We start from the raw sequence: 21,090 nt of genomic DNA, 5'->3' as shown, positions 1-21,090 counted from the left end.
AATAGACTTTAAAATAAAGACTATTAGAAGAGACAAAGTAGGACACTACATAATGATCAAGGGATCGATCCAAGAAGAAGATATAACAATTGTAAATATTTATGCACCCAAAATAGGAGTACCTCAATACATAAGGAAAATACTAACAGCAATAAAAGGGGAAATCGACAGTAACACATTCATAGTAGGGGACATAAACACCCCACTTACACCAATGGACAGATCATCCAAAATGAAAATAAATAAAGAAACACAAGCTTTATATGATACATTAAACAAGATGGACTTAATTGATATTTATAGGACATTCCATCCAAAACAACAGAATACACATTTTTCTCAAGTACTCATGGAACATTCTCCAGGATAGATCATATCTTGTGTCACAAATCAAGCCTTGGTAAATTTAAGAAAATTGAAGTTGTATCAAGTATCTTTTCTGATCACATGCTATGAGACTAGATATCAATTACAGGAAAAGATCTCTAAAAAATACAAACACATGGAGGCTAAACAATACACTACTTACTAACGAAGTGATCACTGAAGAAATAAAAGAGGAAATGAAAAAATACCTAGAAACAAATGATAATGGAGACACGATGACCCAAAACCTATGGGACGCAGCAAAAGCAGTTCTACAAGGGAAGTATTTAGCAATACAATCCTACCTTAAGAAACAGGAAACATCTCGAATAAACAACCTAACCTTGCACCTAAAGCAATTAGAGAAAGAAGAACAAAAAAATCCCGAAGTTAGCAAAAGGAAAGAAAGCATAAAGATCAAATCAGAAATAAATGATAAAGGAATGAAGGAAACGATAGCAAAGATCAATAAAACTAAAAGCTGGTTCTTTGAGAAGATAAACAAAAGTGATAAACCATTAGTCAGACTCATCAGGAAAAAAGGGAGAAGACTCAAATCAATAGAATTAGAAATGAAAAAGGAGAAGTAACAACTGACACTGCAGAAATAAAAAAGATCATGAGAGATTACTACAAGCAACTCTATGCCAATGAAATGGACAACCTGGAAGAAATGGACAAATTCTTAGAAATGCACAGCCTGCCAAGACTGAATCAGGAAGAAATAGAAAATATGAGCAGACCAATCACAAGCACTGAAATTGAAACTGCGATTAAAAATCTTCCAACAAACAAAAGCCCAGGACCAGATGGCTTCACAGGCGAATTCTATCAAACATTTAGAGAAGAGCTAACACCTATCCTTCTCAAACTCTTCCAAAATACAGCAGAGGGAGGAACACTCCCAAACTCATTCTATGAAGCCACCATCACCTTGATAACAAAACCAGACAAGGTTGTAACAAACAAAGAAAACTACAGGCCAATATCACTGATGAATATAGATGCAAAAATCCTCAACAAAATACTAGCAAACAGAATCCAACAGCACATTAAAAGGATCATACAACATGATCAAGTGGGGTTTATTCCAGGAATGCAAGGATTCTTCAATATACGCAAATCAATCACTGCGATACACCATATTAACAAATTGAAGGAAAAAAACCATATGATCATCTCAATAGATGCAGAGAAAGCTTTCGACAAAATTCAGCACCTACTTATGATAAAAACTCTGCAGAAAGTAGGCATAGAGGCAACTTTCTTCAACACAATAAAGGCCATATATGACAAACCCACAGCCAACATCATCCTCAATGGTGAAAAACTGAAACCATTTCCACTAAGATCCAGAACAAGACAAGGTTGCCCATTCTCACCACTCTTATTCAATATAGTTTTGGAAGTTTTAGCCACAGCAATCAGAGAAGAAAAGGAAATAAAAGGAATCCAAATTGGAAAAGAAGTAAATCTGTCACTGTTTGCAGATGACATAATACTATACATAGAGAATCCTAAAGGTGCTACCAGGAAACTACTACAACTAATCAATGAAATTGGTAAAGTAGAAGGATACAAAATTAATGCACAGAAATCTCTGGCATTCCTATACACCAATGATGAAAAATCTGAAAGTGAAATCAAGAAAACACTCTCATTTACCATTGCAACAAAAAGAACAAAATATCTAGGAATAAACCTACCTAAGGAGACAGAAGACCTGTACGCCGAAAATTATAAGACACTGATGAAAGAAATTAAATATGAAACAAATAGATGGAGAGATATACCATGTTCTTGCATTGGAAGAATCAACATTGTGAAAATGACTCTACTACCCAAAGCAATCTACACATTCAATGCAATCCCTATCAAAACACCATTGGCATTTTTCACAGGACTAGAACAAAAAATTTCACAATTTGTATGGAAACGCAAAAGACCCCGAATAGCAAAAGCAATCTTGAGAATGAAAAATGGTACTGGAGGAATCAGGCTCCCTGCCTTCAGATTATAGTACAAAGGTACAGTCATCAAGAAAGTATGGTACTGGCACAAAAACAGAAATATAGATCAACGGAGCAGGATAGAAAGCCCAGAGATAAACCCACACACATATGGTCACCTTATCTTTGATAAAGAAGGCAGGAATGTACAGTGGAGAAAGGACACCCTCTTCAATAAGTGGTGCTGGGAAAACTGGACAGGTACATGTAAAAGTATGAGATTTGATCACTCCCTAACACCATACACAAAAATAAGCTCAAAATGGATTAAAGACCTAAATGTAAGGCAAGAAACTATCAAACACTTAGAGGAAAACATAGGCAGGACACTCTATGACATAAATCACAGCAATATCCTTTATGACCCACTTCCTAGAGAAATGGAAATAAAAAGAAAAATAAACAAACGGGATCTAATGAAACTTCAAAGCTTTTGCACAGCAAAGGAAACCATAAACAAGACAAAAAGACAACCCTCAGAATGGGAGAAAATATTTGCAAATGAAGCAACTGACAAAGGATTAATCTCCAAAATTTTTAAGGAGCACATGCAGCTCAATAACAAAAAAAACAAATAACCCAATCCAAAAATGGGCAGAGGTCCTAAATAGACATTTCTCCAAAGAAGATATACAGACTGCCAACAAACACATGAAAGAATGCTCAACATCATTAATCATTAGAGAAATGAAAATCAAAAGTACAATGAGATATCATCTCACACCAATTAGAATCACCATCATCAAAAAATCTAGAAACAATAAATGCTGAATAGGGTGTGGAGAAAAGGGAACACTCTTGCACTGCCGGTGGTAATGTGAATTGGTACAGCCACTATGGAGAACAGTATGGAGGTTCCTTAAAAAAGTGCAAGTAGAACTACTATATGACCCAGCAATCCCACTACTGGGCATATACCCTGAGAAAACCATAATTCAAAAAGAGTCATGTACCAAAAGGTTCATTGCAGCTCTATATACAATAGCCCGGAGACAGAAACAACCTAAGTGTCCATCATTGGATGAATGGATAAAGAAGATGTGCCCCATATATACAATGGAATATTACTCAGCCATAAAAAGAAACAAAATTGAGCTATTTGTAATGAGGTGGATAGACCTAGAGTCTGTAATATAGAGTGAAGTTAGTCAGAAAGAGAAAGGCAAATACTGTATGCTAACACATATATATGGAATTTAAGAAAAAAAATGTCATGAAGAACCTAGGGGTAAGACAGGAATAAAGGCACGGACCTACTAGAGAATGAACTTGAGGATATGGGGAGGGGGAAGGGTAAGCTGTGAGAAAGCGAGAGAGAGGCGTGGACATATATACACTACCAAACGTAAGGTAGATAGCTAGTGGGAAGCAGCCGCATAGCACATGGAGAGCAGCTCGGTGCTTTGTGACCGCCTGGAGGGGTGGGATAGGGAAGTTGGGAGGGAGGGAGATGCAAGAGGGAAGAGATATGGGAACATATGTATATGTATAACTGATTCACTTTGTTGTGAAGCAGAAACTAACACATCATTGTAAAGCAATTATACTCCATTAAAGATGTAAAAACAAAACAAAACCAACAAAAAGACTACAATGAGGTTTCACCTCACACCAGTCAAAATGGCTATCATCAAAAAATTTACATACAATAAATGCTGGAGAGGGTATGGATAAAGGACAACCCTCCTACACTGTTGTTGGGAATGTCAATTGGTACAGCCACTATGGAGAGCAGTATGGAGGTTCCTTAAAAAACTAAAAATAGAACTACCATATTACCCAGCAACCCAACTCCTGGGCATATTTCTGGAGAAAACCATAATTCAAAAAATACATGCAGAACAGTGTTCACTGCATCGCTAGTTACAGAGCTGGGACATGGAAGCAACCTAAATGTTCATCAAAAGAGGAATGGATAAAGAAGATGCAGTACATATACACAGTGGACTCTTGCATAAATAACAAAATAATGCCATTTGTGGCAACATGGATGGACCTAGAGATTGTCATAGTGAGTAAAGTAAGTCAGACACAGAAAGACAAATACCATATCATATCGCTTATGTGTGGAATCTATAAAAAAGTGTACAAATGAACTTACTTAGAAAACAGAAGTAGAGTCACAGATGTAGAAAACAATCATTGTTACCAGGGGATAAGTGGGGGAGGGATACATTGGGAGGTTGAGATTGACATAAACACACTACTATATATAAAATAGATAACTAATAAGGACCTACTGTATAGCACAGGGAAATCTACTCAGTACTCTGTACTGGCCTGTATGGGAAAAGAATCTAAACAAAGAGTGGATATATGTATATGTATAACTGATTCACTTTGCTGTACACCTGAATGTTAACACAACATTGTAAATCGACTATACTCCAATAAAATTTTTAGAAAAAGAAATTAAAGAGGATCTAAATTGAAAAGGATCCCATGCTTATTGACCAGTTTTGTTTACATGGCAATAATACCTGAAGTGTCCTACATATTCAATGAATTTTCTGTAAAAATTCCAGTGGGATCTTTTTTAACAGAAATTAACAAGCTTAACCTAAATCCCATATGGAAAAGCAAAAGACCACAAACAGCTAAAGCTTTCTTGAAAAGAAAAGTTTAGAGACTCACACTCCTGCTTTCACAACTTCAATAAAATGCTATAATAATCAAGACAGTATGGTACTAGCATAAAGATAGATAAATAGATTAATGGAGTGAAACTGAAAGTCTACATATTTGCCCTTACATTTATGGTAGTTTGATTGACAAGGATGCCAAGTCAATTTAATGGGGGAAAGGATAGCATATTCCATAAATGAGTCTGGGACAACTGGATATCCCCATGCACAAGAATGAACTTGGATACCTAATTTACAATATATAAAAAATTAACTCAAATGGATCCTAAATCTAAATGTAATAGATAAAAATATAAAACTCTTTAGAAGACAATGTGGGTGTAAATATTAATGACCTTGTATTAGTCAATGGTTTCTTACATATGATACCAAAAGCACAAGTGAGTAAAGAAAAAAATAGATGTATTGGACTTTCTCAAAATTAAAAACTTGTGCTACAAATGATACAATCAAGATAGTGAAAAGACAATCCATGGAATGGAAGAAAATGTTTGCAAATCATATCTCTGATAAGGGACTTGTATCCAGAATATATAAATATCTCTTGCAATTCAACAATAAAATAGCAAATAATACAATTTAAAAATGAAGAAAGACTTTAGTCATTTCTTCAAGAAGATATACAAATGCTCAGTAAGCACATGAAAAAATACTATGCAACACTAATTATTGGAGAACTACAAATCAAGAGTGCAATGAGATACCACTTCCCACCCCTTAGAATGGCTACAATCCAACAGATGGACAATAACAAATGTTTGGGAGGATGGGAGAAATTGGAATCCTCTTACATCACTGGTGGGAATGTAAAATGGTGCAGCTGTTTTGGAAAAGTCTAGCAGTTCTTCAAAAAGTTAAACAGAGTTACCATGTGCTCAGCAATTCTACTCTTCTTTATATACTCAAAGAAATGAACACATATGTCCACACAGATTTGTACCCAGATATTTACAGTAGCATTTTTCAAAATTGAAAACAGCCCCTAAATGTCCATCAGTTGATGAATGGATAAATAAAAGGTTGTACATCCATAAAATGGACTATTATTTAGTAACAAAAATCAATGAAGTAGTGACACATGCTAAAACATGGATGAATCTTGAAAACATGCAAAGTGAAAGAATTCAGCCACCAAAGACCACATTTTGATTATCCCATTTATGTGAAATGTCAAAAACAGACTTTTGCTGAAACTATTCATAAAGAGTCACTTTCTATTTGGTTTTGCTAAATTGTTGAGATGTAAGCTATGGTCGTACTGCTAACATGAGGAGAGACCCTGCCTAAGAATGACGTCTATCCAGGAAAGAGCAGAGCCAAAAGATATACAGATTTCTGAAGATATATTTTGATCACACAAATCCATCTGGACACCAAGCAATCCCAATTACGTGAATTAACTAATTCCCAGTTTAAGTGGGGTTTCTGGCATGTGCAACTGAAAGAGCCCTGACTAATATGGTTGGTTAAACAACTAATTATTTGCTTTTCACTTTCATTGTATTTACTGTATTGTAAATACAGTAAAAGCGTGCTCTTGAATTTTATTGACCATAATAGCTATGTCTTTTTGTGAACATTCATTCTTCAGTAGAATTATTGGCCAGCAGAAAACACCAAACTCTGTCTAGGGGCATATATATCAGTTAAACATGCTATAACTTGGATTATAGCATAACCAAAGTCATATCCAAATTTCATTAAAAATACATTACTTTCTAGTGGTAATAGTTGTCCTTCCACCACTGGAGGGTTGGTTATGAGATGAATATATTTCTTGTCTCAACTTCGAGAGTTCCTTACAAATAAAAGACAATATAATCATTTGAAAACCATAGAAACATGAGGTAAGAGGTATGTTTGATAATTTAACAACGTTACTAAAGAATAATTACTTTTTTCCCTTCCTTTTTAGCCTTGAGGTAAGAATGTTCCAATCCCACTTGTTGAATTCCATATAGTCTTGCTTCATGGTACCTAATCAGTTACATTATAAGTCTCTGCAGTAATCCACTAACTGGTTCTATACTTAAGGGATAACATGAGATAGAATGGGCATGATTCTCAAGATGAAGATGTGAAAATTTTTGTTCCAAAAAGATTTAAATGTGTATCTATAGCAGAAAAATATGAAATTTCAATATGGAAGTAGATATTGTTTCATAACAGAAAATCTATCACTGAATGTTACTACAAATACCATTTGTTCAATAACAGCAATACAACATTAGCCACGATTTGGGTAGTTTCTTCCTTCAGTACCTATTTTATGACAGATCTTGGGCTACATGCTACAGACATAGAAAGGAATATAACACAGTCCCTTGCTGAAGCAGCTCACAGCCTTATTGGGAGTTTGACTGCCAATGAGGTAGAAAATCAATGTCTTAAAATTATTAAAGGCACAATAGCACATATTTTTTGCTTCAATTCTAGCTTTCATTTGAATTATTTCTCCTGAAATGTGAGTCTTCTACTTCTCGTAGGCACTCACATTCTACTTCATGAATAAAGTAAGTCTTGGAAACATGTCTTTTTATAGTTTGTGGGAAGTATTTATCCTACAGGGCTGAGTTGTATGGTTTGTCTCCACCTTGACCCCTTCTCTGTTACCTCCGATTGATGCTTTATAAGGGAATCCTTCTCTTCCAGCAAGCTTGTCAGTTCATGAATCTTGAATTGGAAGTCACTGCAACTTCCTTCTCTTCTTGAAACATCTTTTTGGTACTGATTTAATTGAGTCTAAGGATTTAAAAAGAACTAAGAATTATTATAATTCTCATTAACAAAATGGGTAACTGAGTTCCAGAGAGGTTAAGTGACATAAAGTCATACAGCTAGTTATGAAATGAAGAGCAAAATACCAATAGTTATAAACATTTAAAGAGCTTTATGAATGTAATATGTGAACTGAAATGCCAATTAGGAATTTCTCACTTTTTTAAGATTTATTGTTTATTTTTGGCTGTGTCGGATCTTAGTTGCAGTACATGGGATCTTCATTGAGGCTTCTACCTAATTGTGGCATGTGGGGTTTCTCTTCTCTAGTTGTGGCGCGCAGGTTCCAGAGCACATGGGCTCTGTAGTTTGTGGCAACGTGGGCTCTCTAGTTGAGGTGCACGAGCTCAGTAGTTGTAGCATGTGGGCTCTAGCTGCCCCATGGTATGTGGGATCTTAGTTCCCTGACCAGGAATCGAACCCGAGTCCCCTGCATTGTAAGGTGGATTCTTTATCACTGGACCACCAGGGAAGTCCAATAAATTTCTCATTTTTAAAAGGTGACTTTACTATTTAGGCTTAAGCATTACTTAAGTAAAAGTCCTAGGCAACAAGAATTAAAATAAAGCTAAGAAAACAGGTACTTTATATTCCTTCAAATACTAATTAAGGAAAACTCAATAACAAATACTATATCATAATTTGCAGTTCACAACATATTCCTCCTGCATGACTCATCTCAGTCCTCACAGCAGCCCTCCGAGATAAGTATTATTATAATCTTTATTTACAAAACAGGTAAATGAGATCCAGAGACACGAAGGCACAACAGCTACTAAGCAACATAGCTGCAACTCTATGACAAGTCTTCTGACTGCAAATCCTGTCCATTTCCCTTTTTACTGCATTATGTGTGCACAGATGGCTGTTTAGGTTAAAGTGTTATTAGTAACGTTCAGATGGAAAATAAACCAGTGGAGGACATCTGCAAGAAACATCAGCAGACTTTTGAACAAATTCTATTTTGTTTCATTTTGATTTTTGGTAAAGACTATACATTATATTTGGAGAGAAAAAACTGTGGTCAGTTTTTCTATTAAAATATTTGAGTTTATATAACTACAATTAGGAATCAGTAAATTAAGGGTTAGTCAATTTGACCTAGAATGACAAAATAAGGCAATGTATATTTATTCTCACAAATATCACCTTAATTTTGATGCCAATTACAGGTATATAATTCAACAGTTCTTATCCATGTGCTTGACAAAACTCTTGCTAGCTATCATCCTTCAAAATCAAGTGAGGATATTTATGAAGTCAAATGCGGCTTCACTGGATAATCTTGAAAGTTGCTTGGCTGCATAGAGCAAGCTTTAGGCAAGATCATAAAGTGTTCCCCTGTCACCATAAATAAATAAATAGAAATTAAAAATCAACAACCCTGCACTTAAGGTCTTCTTTTGCTTTCCTAGAAAAGATGAAGCTAAATTACAAGACAATTTAACAATATTCCCTACATAGTGATATGTATTTAAAGAAATGGTTCTATGGCATACTCCTAAAACTCTACCTTTGGTTGATTTTTCTTTGTAGCATTAAACTTGAGACTATCATTATCTTATTAGAAAGTTTGTGCTGAACTGTGTATTTATGCAGTGTAGGATCTACATACCCTTAGTTTGCAGATCTCTCTATCTTTCTCCATTCTTAAGCTTTTTACCATCTCCATGTAATAGTTGCCAATCTCAGCCATTTTAGCCTGCAGCATCGGGCCTGTGCAAGTCTCTGAGAACTACACAAGACAAAATAAATTTCTGTAGTTAGACTGTTATGAAGGAAACACATATTATATTACAAGACATTAATAGATGAAAACCACTTGATTAAACAAGACATTGAAATAATGAGAGTGATTTTTAGGAACTGCATTATACAGCTCAGATGGCAGTGAGTTAAGACCTAACTGCATGTGAGATCATCAGAAAGCAGTCTACATATTTTCTCGAGATGAATTGGATATATGTGTATATATATATATATATAGCCAATGCTAGGATTACAACCATATAACTAAGACAATAACACACATTTAAAACAAAATTTGAATACCTGCACTCTAAGATTTTTATTCTCTTGCTCTAAATTACGCTTACAGTATTCCAGTTCTTTTAGTTTATATTCTATGTCTGATAGTGTATGCCGAAGAGAAAGATTGTTTTCTTCCAATGCTTGGCATTTTGAGGTTGAGTCTTGAAGTCCTTGCTGTAAAGACACAGTAAATAAGACAAATGGATTCTACTTTTTGGGAGAGAGTGCTTTTAGTTGATTAATTCAATGAAACAAAGCAAATATTGATATTTTTCCATGCCCAGTTTTCTTATATATTTAACCTTAAAAGGTAAGTTAAGGGCTTCCCTGGTGGCGCAGTGGTTGAGAGTCCACCTGCCGATGCAGGGGACTCGGGTTCATGTCCCAGTCCGGGAAGATCCCACATGCCGTGGAGCGGTTAGGCCCGTGAGACATGGCCACTGAGCCTGCGCGTCTGGAGCCTGTGCTCCGCAACGGGAGAGGCCACAACAGTGAGAGGCCCGTGTACCGCAAAAAAAAAAAAAAAAAAAGGTAAGTTAAATCAGCTATGAAAGACATCATTACCTTCACTTGCCTATCTTGAGTGAGAAGGAATCAAGATCAGATGAATTTTCAGTGTACCAATCTAGCAACCTGACTCTTGCTGCTTTTTGACAATACCGTAACCTGCCTTTTAGTAGGCACCAAAATGACCATATGCCTGATTATGTGACAAATGAAAACTCAGCCAAATTTGGGACTGTCATGGGAATGAATTTTAAGAATGGACTGGCCTCAGAGACTCATTACGATTTCCTAAGAATCCTCTCTGCTCAGGTATCTGGAGAAATCTTCTAGAGTTCATTCATTCAGTTATTCATTGCACAAACATGTGTTAAGATCTACAAAAACTTTTTTATTGACACATTAGTAGATTAAATGAACGAGTGAACTTAGATTTTCAATATTTATACAATTTTTGTCACCCAACAAAACAGATAATTGTGGATAGTATATACTTTATATCTAAAATACTTGGGGTTATCTATTTTTCTGAGAGGGCTTCAGTATTTGGAAATACCTAAAGCCACTCAATTCCCATATGAACAAATTGTTCCATCATATTTAATTTTCTGGATTATATCTCATAACTCCAATGTGCTAGTAATTGTGCATATGAAAAACTATCAAATTTATTATCAAAGAAAATGTCAACTTACCTGCTGCTGGCGATTATTTGCTCTCACTGATGCTAAGAGTTCTTCATACTCTTTTATTTGAGTTTCTTTGAATGCCAAGTCTTTCTCAAGTCTTATCTTGTCATTTTCCAGTGACTAGAAGCAAAATTATTTATGACTCAGAATTACAGAATCCTGTCAACAGTTATGTAATACAAAGACCTGTTTACATTGGAAGGTTTAAATAAGCACTTGTTTCATTTGTAATTGTTTAATAAAACGGAATTCTTAAAAGTTAATCAAACTATGGGATACAAAGGATTGAAAATTTAAAAACCTGCATCAATGGACATTTTGATGAATTGACTAATTGTAAGTACAATGAAGCAGAACCTTTTGAATTATTTTAATGTTTTTCTTCAATCTACAAAGACCCTTGTTAATCCCAGCAGGTGGTGAATTTTCAAATTAAGAGTCTAAATGTGTTCATCAGAACCCAGAAACAAGAAAGCCCACTCCAAAGTCCCCAAGGAGTTATTCATTGTATGGAAAGTATTCTGAATGTATCTAGCTGATGTCATGAAGAGCACCAATTAAAATAGAAAATGTTAAGTTCTTAGAGAAAGAAGTTTTCAAGTATTCAAATAAATTCAAAGTATGCTTTATTATTACAGAAAAGGGGAAATTATGAATCAGAGTCAGATTATTGTAATTTTACAAACTACTCCCTGGTTTTAAGCATTAAATTACCTTAGCGGTAAACTAAGTAGTAAGTGTTCACCCAACTTTCATTTTCACATTGGATAATTCTTTACTCCTCTCTCCCAACCCCAATTAACTATTTCAGGAAAATAACTATATCTGGGTGAGCACAATGTTGATGTGTTGTATTAAATTTTAAAAAGGTATACTGAATGCTTTGATTTCTATGTTATGAAGCTAGGATCTAGAAAAGATTTGGAAAGAAAAATCAAAATAAATGTTACTGTCAAGTCATTCTGAAGATTTCCAAGTTCCTCCCGTATGTTGCTGAATGTGGACAGCACTAGCCGGAGTGATTTATCAGACATACCCCTCATCTGGAGGAAGAAAATTATTGATGGTTTATTTTTACTAGCATTTAAAAATAGGCAGTATAAGTAATAATAATCTTATTTTTTCTATTCCTACAAGCAAACTTATTAACAGTTTCATTTTTGATATGGCAATATTAGAATAGTGATGCAGGGCATTTGGTCAATAACATGCATTAGTAATCCAAGCAATATCACTGAAGAGTACCTGAAGAGATCATAGCTATGCTATTAAAACAAGGGTCTCTTATTTTTTCCATGATAAAGTATCATCTTTCTCATGACAGAAATGTATCATCAAATTCTTAAATTTACTTTTCTTCTCTATTTAAAGATTAGAAAAGATGAGACAGTCAACCTTCAAGTAATAAATTGCATCTCCCTAAGTGTGTTGTCAAATGCATAGATTTTGCCTGAGTTGAGAAGAATCTAATACAAATTAAGTTTAACCTTGAAGTATAGAAATGTCTCAAAATTTAAAGAGGGAGAAAAACCCTTTAACTAGATTAAACTCATTTCTTCAAAGAAAAGTGGTTTTGAAAACAGGCAACTTCTGTTTCTGAAAAGATGGAGCAGAAATACTTTTCTCTATTTTTCCTGCTAAGTCTAACTAAAACCCCTGCACTTTATGTATAAAACAAACATAAAAAGACTCTGAAAGTTAAAAAAGAAGAATGAAGTCTGGTTGAGAACATTGGGAGCTAAGGAATAATACGGAAGTGATTTCCTGGGTTTTCTTTTTGCTTCATATATGAGTGGTATTGGGCAAACCAATAACAAAGAAACACCAGTGGATACAGACAACAAAAGTCCCTAGAAAAGCCTGCTCTTTCTACCCAAAGTACCATGAAAAGGGCAGCCTAGCAAGGCAGATAGCATTTAGATAATAACCAGTCTACTCCAGCCAAACACCACAGAAAAAACCTGCAACTCTATTCTACGCCCACCCAAACCATCAAAAGCCAAGAAGGGAACGTAGACTCTCTCTCTCAACCTCCCTGCTTGGGTGATGTCAGAGAATTCTTAGTGAAGTGTCAAGACTTTCATCATTGCCCAACAGAAATGAGGCCACTCACATTGCAGTGTCAGTAGAGGCCAACAAGGGAACAGTAACACAACACACCTCCCCATCCAAACCAGGGTGTTTTCAGTGGAAGCCTAGTAGAGAGCCACACTTCCTACACCTGCCAAGGAAGAACAAAGAGCTACTCCCCCAACCTGTGTCAACAGAGGCAGAATGGGGAACCTGGACTTCCACCCCCACGTGGCAGTAACAAGTCATGCCCCTACTTTCCCTGTTGCTCAGTATCAGAGGAGGTCTGCTAAAACAGAAGATGTGAAAAAGATCCAAAGTCAGAAAACAGTACCCAAAATGTCCAGGTTTCAATTTTAAAAAAGTCACTTATTCTAAGAACCAGGAAATCTCAACTTGGTAAGAAAAAAGGGTTAATACATGCCAACATCAAGATATCAGAAAAGTTAGAATTATCTGATAAGGATTTTAAGGCAGCCATTTTAAAAAGGTTTCAAAGTGACTAAATGTCCATCAACAGAGGAATGGATAAAGAAGATGTGGCACATATATACAATGGAATATTACTCAGTCATAAAAAGGAACAAAATAGTGCCATTTGCAGAGACGTGGATGGATCTAGAAACAGTCATACAGAGTGAAGTAAGTCAAAAAGAGAAAAACAAATATCACATAATATCACTTATATGTGGAATCTAGAAAAATGGTAGAGAAGAACTTATTTGCAAAGTAGAAATAGAGTCACAGATGTAGAGAACAAACTTATGGTTACCAAGAGGGGAAGGGAGGGGTGGGATGAACTGAGAGATTGGGACTGACATAAATACACTACTATGTGTAAAATAGATAATGAATGAGAGCCTACTGTGTAGCACAGGGAACTCTACTCAGTGCTCTGTGGTGACCTAAATGGGAAGGAAATCTAAAAAAGAAGGGATATATGTGTATGTAAGACTGATTCACTTTGCTGTACAGCAAGAAACTAACACAACATTGTAAAGCAATGATACTCTAATAAAAAATTAATTTAAAAAACACACCAAATTAAAAAAAGTTTCAACAAGAAATTGCAAAGATTTAAAACAAATAAAAAATAGAAAGTCTCAGCAACAAAACAGAAAATCTCAGAAAACAAACAGAAGCTATAAAGAGTAACTAAATGAAAATTTTAGAACTGAAAACTCAATAATTAAAAAGCAAAACAAAAACAAAAACCTCAGTGGATGGACTAAAAAGCAGAAAGGAAAGCATAGAGCAAAGAATCAGTGAACTTGAAGACAGAACAATAGAAAATACTGAGTTCTGAACATCAGAGAGAAAATAGGTTGGAAGAAAATTGAACAGAGCCTCAGTGTCCAGTGGGAGTATGACATATATCTAACATTCATGTCATCAGAATCCTAGAAGGAAAAAAGAAAGAGGGGGGAGCTGAAAAAGTATATGAAGAAATAATGGCTGTAAACTTCCCCAAATTAGCAAAAAAAATACACAGATTTAAGAAGTTGAGCAAACCCTAAACAGGATAGACCCAAAGAAATCCATGCCTGGACATATGAGGCAAACTTCTTAAAACTGAAGATAAATTTAAAATCTTAAAAGCAGCAAAAGAAACCTTAACTATTGGGAATAGCAATTCAAATGACAGCCGATTTCTCATGAAAAATCATAGAGGCCAGAAGGAAGTGGCATACATTTTTAAAGTGATGAATGAAAAGAATTGTCAACTACAAATTCTGTATGCAATGAAAACAACCTTTAGGAATGAAGGAAAAATCACATTTTCAGAGGAAAAGAAAAAGAATTTTTCACTAGCAGACCTACCCTTAAAAAAATGGCTGAAGGAAGTTCTCTGAAGAAAAAGAAAATGATAAAAGAAGAAATTTGGAATATCAAGAAGGAAGAAGTAACACAATAAGCAAAAATATAGGTAAATACAGTAGGCTTTCCTTCTCCTTTTGAATTTTCTAAATTATATTTGAAGATTGAAGCAAAATATATATATATATATATATATATATATATATATATATATAACACTGTGTGATGTGGCTCTCAATGCCTGTAGAGGAAATATTTTAAAAATTATAAATGTGGAGGTTAAAGAAAGATAAAAGAAGCAAAATTTTCTGCAGTTCACTGAAACTGATAAAATGTTGACACCAATACACGGGGATAAGTTATGGGTATATAATGTAATACTTAGAGCAACCCCTAAAAAAGCTATACTACGTGATACACTCAGAAGCACTAGAGGTAAATCAAAATGGAATTCTAAAACATATTCAAGTAATCCACATGAAAGCAAGACAAAGAAAACAGAAACAAAAAACAGAACAAACAGAAAACACAATGGCAGATCTAGCCCTAACATATCAATAATTACAACTTGGTCTAAATACACCAGTTAAAAGACAGATTGACAGAATGATAAGAAAAAACATGACCTCACTATGTGTTTTCTATAAGAAATTCATTTCAAAGATAATGAAAATTAAAATATACATAATGAAATTTAAAAGTTGGGAAAAAAGATATACCATGCAAACATTAATCAAAAGAAAGGAGTGCTATTGATATTAGATAAAAATAACTTCAGAGCAAAGAAAATTACCAGGAACACAGAGGGACATTACATAATAAGAGTCAGTCCACCAAGAAGACATAGCAATCCTAAATGTTTATGCACCAGACAACAGAGCTACAAAATGTATCAAACAAAAACTGATAGAATTGAAAGGAGAAATAGACAAACCCATAGATATAACTGAAGACTTTTATACCCCTCTCTCGGCAACTGATAGTACTGCTTAGAAGAAAATGAGCAAGAATACATAATACAATAATTCAACAATACCATCAACCAAAGGATCTAATCAGCATTTATAGAATACTTCATCCAACAACAGATGCACATTCCTTTCATATACCCATGGAACATATACCAAAATAGATCATATCCTTGACTATCAAACTTAGCCATTTCAAAAAAATTAATCTCATATGGAGTATATTTTCTGCCCACAGTGGAATCAAACTAGAAATGAATAACAGAAAGACAATAGGAAAATCTCTAAACACTTAGAAAGTAAACAATAAACTTCTAAATAATCCACCAGTCAAAGCAGAAGTCTAAAGGGAAATAAAAATATATAAAACTGAAAGAAAATGAAAATACATATCATAACTTGTGGGACACAACTAAAGCCATGCTGAGAGGATATTTATAGCACTAAATGCTTACATTAGAAAATAGAAAAGGTGTGAAATCAATAATCTAACTTTCTATATCAAGAAACTAGACAAAGAAGATCAAAATAAACCAAAAGCAAGCAAAGGAAGGAAATAATACAGACGAGAAAAAAAATCAATGGAAGTGTAAACAGGAAAACAATAGAGATCAATAAACTAAAATATAGTTCTTTGAAAAAAATCAATAAAATTGATAAACCTCCAACAAGACGGACAACAAAAAAAGAAAGAAGACACAAATCACTAGTGTCAGGAGTTAAATAGGGAAGAGTAATACAGACCCCACAGACATCAAAAGGATAATAAGGGAATACTGTGAATAGTTATGCACATATAAATTTGATAATTTAGTTGAAATTGACTACTTCCTTGAAAAACACAGATTACCACAACTCACCCAACACGAAACAGATCATTAGACTAGACCTGTAACTACTAAGGAATTGAATTTAGAATTTTTTTAAACTGCTGAAAAATATATATCCATGCCCAGATATTTTCACTGAAGGATTATACCAAATGTTTAACGAAGAGTTAACACTATGTCTATACATTTTCTTCCAGAAAACAGAAAAGGAAGAGACATTTACCAATTCATTTCATGATGCTAGATTATCCTGACACCAAAATCAAAGCAAATACAAGAAAACTACAGACTAATGTTTCTCAGGAACTTAGATGCAAACATTCTCAGAGTTTTTTGAGGAAATAGGCCTTGAATGCACTTTGGATGGACATCCTGCCACCAGAAATAATATCAAGGATGTATCCAAGATTCAGGTTCTGCAGAGCATATGTGTTCCCCATACCACTGTCTCTTTATAATACAGACTGTGTGCCACTAAAAATATTTCATTTAAGTTTCACAGATAAGATGTCAGGTCCAATATCTGGATGATCAACAAAGATTTGAGACCAAATATCAAACTTAGAAATTTGCCTCACTAGACAAAACTAGAGTATCTTTAGAATCCTTTCTTGCAAACACATGTACTCTTCATTTTAGCCTTATTTCTTTAGCACCTATCTTGATCTGTCTTGGTCTGTCTCTCCCTTCAGTGTAGGGGAATTTACTGCTGCAGTGGTCTCTAGCATTCCACAATTCAGGAAAATCAAGTCATTGGCCTTTCCATCTGCCAGGGGTAGGGTAGGGAGGTATAGAAAGTAGAATGGAGAAGAGGAGGGCAAATCCTATAAGTTAGAGTCAGGTTGTGCTACAGCAGTGAGGAGAGAATAAGGGCATTCCACAGCCCGGAATATTTCTATAATGATTTCCTGAATGCTAGTCATTCAATACTAGTGTTTGATAGTCTGACCAAACTATAATGCAACCCTTGTTTAATCAAAATGCAATCAACTCTTGTGAAATAGGAATTTTATTTGGGACTTTCTGTCCTTAATTAAAGGAAACATCCTGGGCTAGTGGTTTGTTAGTGTTGCCTTCACAGCCACTCTTGACCCCATCTCACCTGCAGAATATAGCGAATTTGCTGTTTTGTAAATTCTGACAATCCTTTAGGAATCAACGATTCAGTGTCTTCTGACTGTAAGAAAAGAGAGGCTTATCTTTCAACAGATACATTTTAGTGTTTTAATCAGAGAGTCAGCAGACTTTTGTAGAGAGGGACGTGTTTTTATGGATATCAGAAGATTACTTCACTTTCTGGGTAATAGTTGCCACAAACTTTACTTCTAGCATTATCAGTTCTTACTTTTTAAAAAAATCATTGTACTACATACACCATGGAAAGAACCCTGAATTACAGGAAGTTTAGGGGGAAGTTTGGGGCAATCAATCAGATGTCCCATTTCTATTTTTTAAAAAGAGCAACTTAAAAACAAAAGGGTAGTCACTTAAATCCCATTACCACTTTATTTCCATGTATTTTTTAACAACTGGAAGTTTAGTTGGGTGGTAGATATGACACTTTAAAGGCTGATTTTTTAAATAATGAAAATTTGAGTAAATAAAATAAAATTAAAGGTTTACTGAGAATTTGCATAGAGCTGCGGTGACTTTTGAAAGATTATGATGTTGCCACAGCAACATTAAGAAGCTTCAACAAATTTTAAGTGAGAAGCTGAATTGAATTCAGTACTTCATAAAGACAATTTAGGGCTTACTGAATTATTGTAACAAATGCAGTACGTCAATACTTTGGAAATAAAGATGAAAATTAACATAAAAGAAGCCATTGTGATTGTTACTTTGAAATCAGTTCTTTCTCTATTTGATGACTTATTCCATTAAAAGTAACTATTACCAAAATGTATATACATAATATTTAGAATTGATACTTGAAAATATTTACTTCAAGTTGCTGGCTATTTGGCATGGGACATACAAGTTTTCGAAATACATTAAAACTAAATTTGCTATTTAATTAGTTAACGTAGATTTCAGTTTTGTAAAACAGAATATGTAGTCAATGAACTTTTAAATGTTCTCATAAGCAAAGACAAGCTAAATCATAAGGTGACAGCTGATAAAACATTTTTTGTGTGAATGATTATTACTTTTACAATTATCACCTTTAAAGCCATTACAAAGATATAAATGGTTATATCATTTTAAAGGCAAAAGGATCATTATTTCTTTCACTAACCTGTTTCCAGTCTAATAAAAATACCAAACTAAAAACAATATTATTAATGCAAGTATCTGCTTTGTTATCTGCTTTGTTATCAACTATATTTGATTTTCAACTCTTTTTGCACTTACCTCATCTGTAGACTCAAAGTCCTGTTTGCTGCAAGAATGAAAAAAAAAAAACAGACAACCTTAGGAAAATATATACATTGATCATATATAAATGTTAGTGTTCTAAATATTTTACCTTACTTTTTGATATATAACATATCAAGTGAAATTTATAATCCTAATGAAAAATTTAAAGCTAACTAAAATGGCACTTGACAAAAATAAAGTTAATTTTCCTGGAATTAGCTAATCTATTAAAAATGAACAACATCCAAATAACAAGCCAATATAATATGCAGAATTACTACCATTCATTAACACCGGTTTATTTGTGACTAGATGTAGAAGTCTTCAGTTTGGCAAAAAATACTATCTGAGTGAACAAATAACAATAAGTCATTTTCTATTTCCACCTTATTTTTCTCCTTGTATTGCTCCCTTTTAATGCTGATTCCAGCTTCTCCCTACAGTGTCTTTAAGTTATTCATACCCTTTTAGTCAAAACCAAAACTTGTAAGACTTCGCAATCTACACTAATCATTCAATCTACACTACAGTATGTATAGCAATGACAAAGCTTAAAAGGATATTGGAATGTTTACATAGGGACATAGCCTTAAGCAACATCACCAAAATTCTAGTGGGAAAGTAGAATTTCCAGCATCAAAATGAAGGTTTGTCCATGAGGGTTGGAAGGCCCTTTGTGAAGCCATGTTAGGTAGGCAAATGCTGCAAGCGAATTGTTAGTTGTTATACCAGTCCGGCACTGGCTCCTTTGGGGAATGGTGAAAGCTGGGAAGGATACAGTTCTAGCGTTGCCAGTGGCAACAGATAGGCCTTTATTTTTGCCTACTTGTTCCCCCTGCACTTCGTGGAAAAATTGGGTCCAAAATACATACGATGAACATACTTCTCAAACAAACAAACAAAAAACTGTACACATGTTCTGACAGCAAGACAAAGTATGTTAAAGTAAGACTATCTTAGGAAATCATAGATATATGACTGCCATATTGTCAGGTACAACAGAAACATATTTTAGAGATATAAGCTAGTACATTAGCTCCTACCTTTACCTTCTAAGTAAGTGCTTATGAGTAATATATTGCTTACAGAGATAAGTGGGTCACTCACTGTGCGAAACCTCTCGCATGCATTTATAGAAATACACAAGCTAATGTGGAGAATGAGAACTGAAGATTTCATTTCCTGAGGCACGACTGCATATGTGCAATTGTCTGTATGTATGTATGTGGTATTTCCTGGGTTGCTCAAAATATAAATTTTGGGGAGGCCCTAGCGAAAAAAAATGAAGTATCTTCTACTTTTTTAGTGTGTTACTGAAGTAACTGCATGCATATATTGGAAGCTAAAAGAAGTTAAAATATGACTCACAATGCAGGTATAGTAGTCTTGCATTACTGTTAACTGGAATTATTATCACAATATTAATAGACCTTTTATGTTTAAAATCCCAATTCCAATGCCAACCTAGTACACATGTCCCTAGCCACTTACTTCTTTCTACAAATAAGAAAACAAAACAAAGAAACAAACAAGGAGCAATCAACAGCACTTAATACTGGAATTTACAAATGTAACCAAAATGGTTTCATAAGACAACCTTTCTTAATTCTGACCTTCCAGTCTACTTATTGCTGAATTGCAATTTAGAAAGAGAAGAAAAGTGGAGACAAAGGGGTGGGAGAGAGAGAGAGAGTGGAAACAAAGAGAGCAGAGGCGGGAGGTGGAAAGACCATTGTGGATTATATCTCCATTCAGTACAAGGTGATGGTGACTATAATTACAGTGGGCAGAAAAAAAAAAAGAGAGGCACTCACTATGTCATCTCACCTCCTAGGAAGGAAGGAATGCAATAAGGAAAAAAACAAAAGAAGAAATAAAAGGCAGGTGGAATGAAGAAAAAGAAACTGACAACCTTCTGACAAACAAAAACTCTTAAGCACCAAAATTTTATGAGACCCTCTCCACTCTGGAGTGTTTACTAATGTGGAGACCCCAGCTTTCTATTTTCTTTTTAGTATTTT

General features: G+C 34.5%; 1 protein-coding gene across 6 annotated transcripts in view; it reads right to left on the bottom strand.

Annotated features, from left to right (window-relative positions):
• Positions 1–21,090, bottom strand: part of POF1B (POF1B actin binding protein) — a 102,675-nt gene that overhangs the window by 18,170 nt on the left and 63,415 nt on the right. For 4 of the 6 annotated variants that reach the window (XM_060138241.1, XM_060138242.1, XM_060138246.1 and 1 more), the window contains 8 exons: positions 19,064–19,091; positions 17,811–17,885; positions 11,973–12,065; positions 11,029–11,142; positions 9,851–10,003; positions 9,414–9,533; positions 7,634–7,762; positions 6,736–6,818 (listed from right to left, as the gene is read on the bottom strand). In XM_060138241.1, coding sequence (XP_059994224.1) covers positions 6,736–6,818; positions 7,634–7,762; positions 9,414–9,533; positions 9,851–10,003; positions 11,029–11,142; positions 11,973–12,065; positions 17,811–17,885; positions 19,064–19,091 — 795 coding nt within the window. The remainder of the gene's footprint in view (positions 1–6,735; positions 6,819–7,633; positions 7,763–9,413; positions 9,534–9,850; positions 10,004–11,028; positions 11,143–11,972; positions 12,066–17,810; positions 17,886–19,063; positions 19,092–21,090) is intronic. The other 2 variants (XM_060138243.1, XM_060138244.1) reach the window with 2 other exon arrangements.

The sequence above is a fragment of the Lagenorhynchus albirostris genome, chromosome X (genome assembly GCF_949774975.1).
Source record: "Lagenorhynchus albirostris chromosome X, mLagAlb1.1, whole genome shotgun sequence".
Classification (NCBI taxonomy): domain Eukaryota; kingdom Metazoa; phylum Chordata; class Mammalia; order Artiodactyla; family Delphinidae; genus Lagenorhynchus; species Lagenorhynchus albirostris.
Note: the sequence above shows the minus strand (reverse complement) of the source record. Positions and strands in the feature narration are given on the sequence as shown.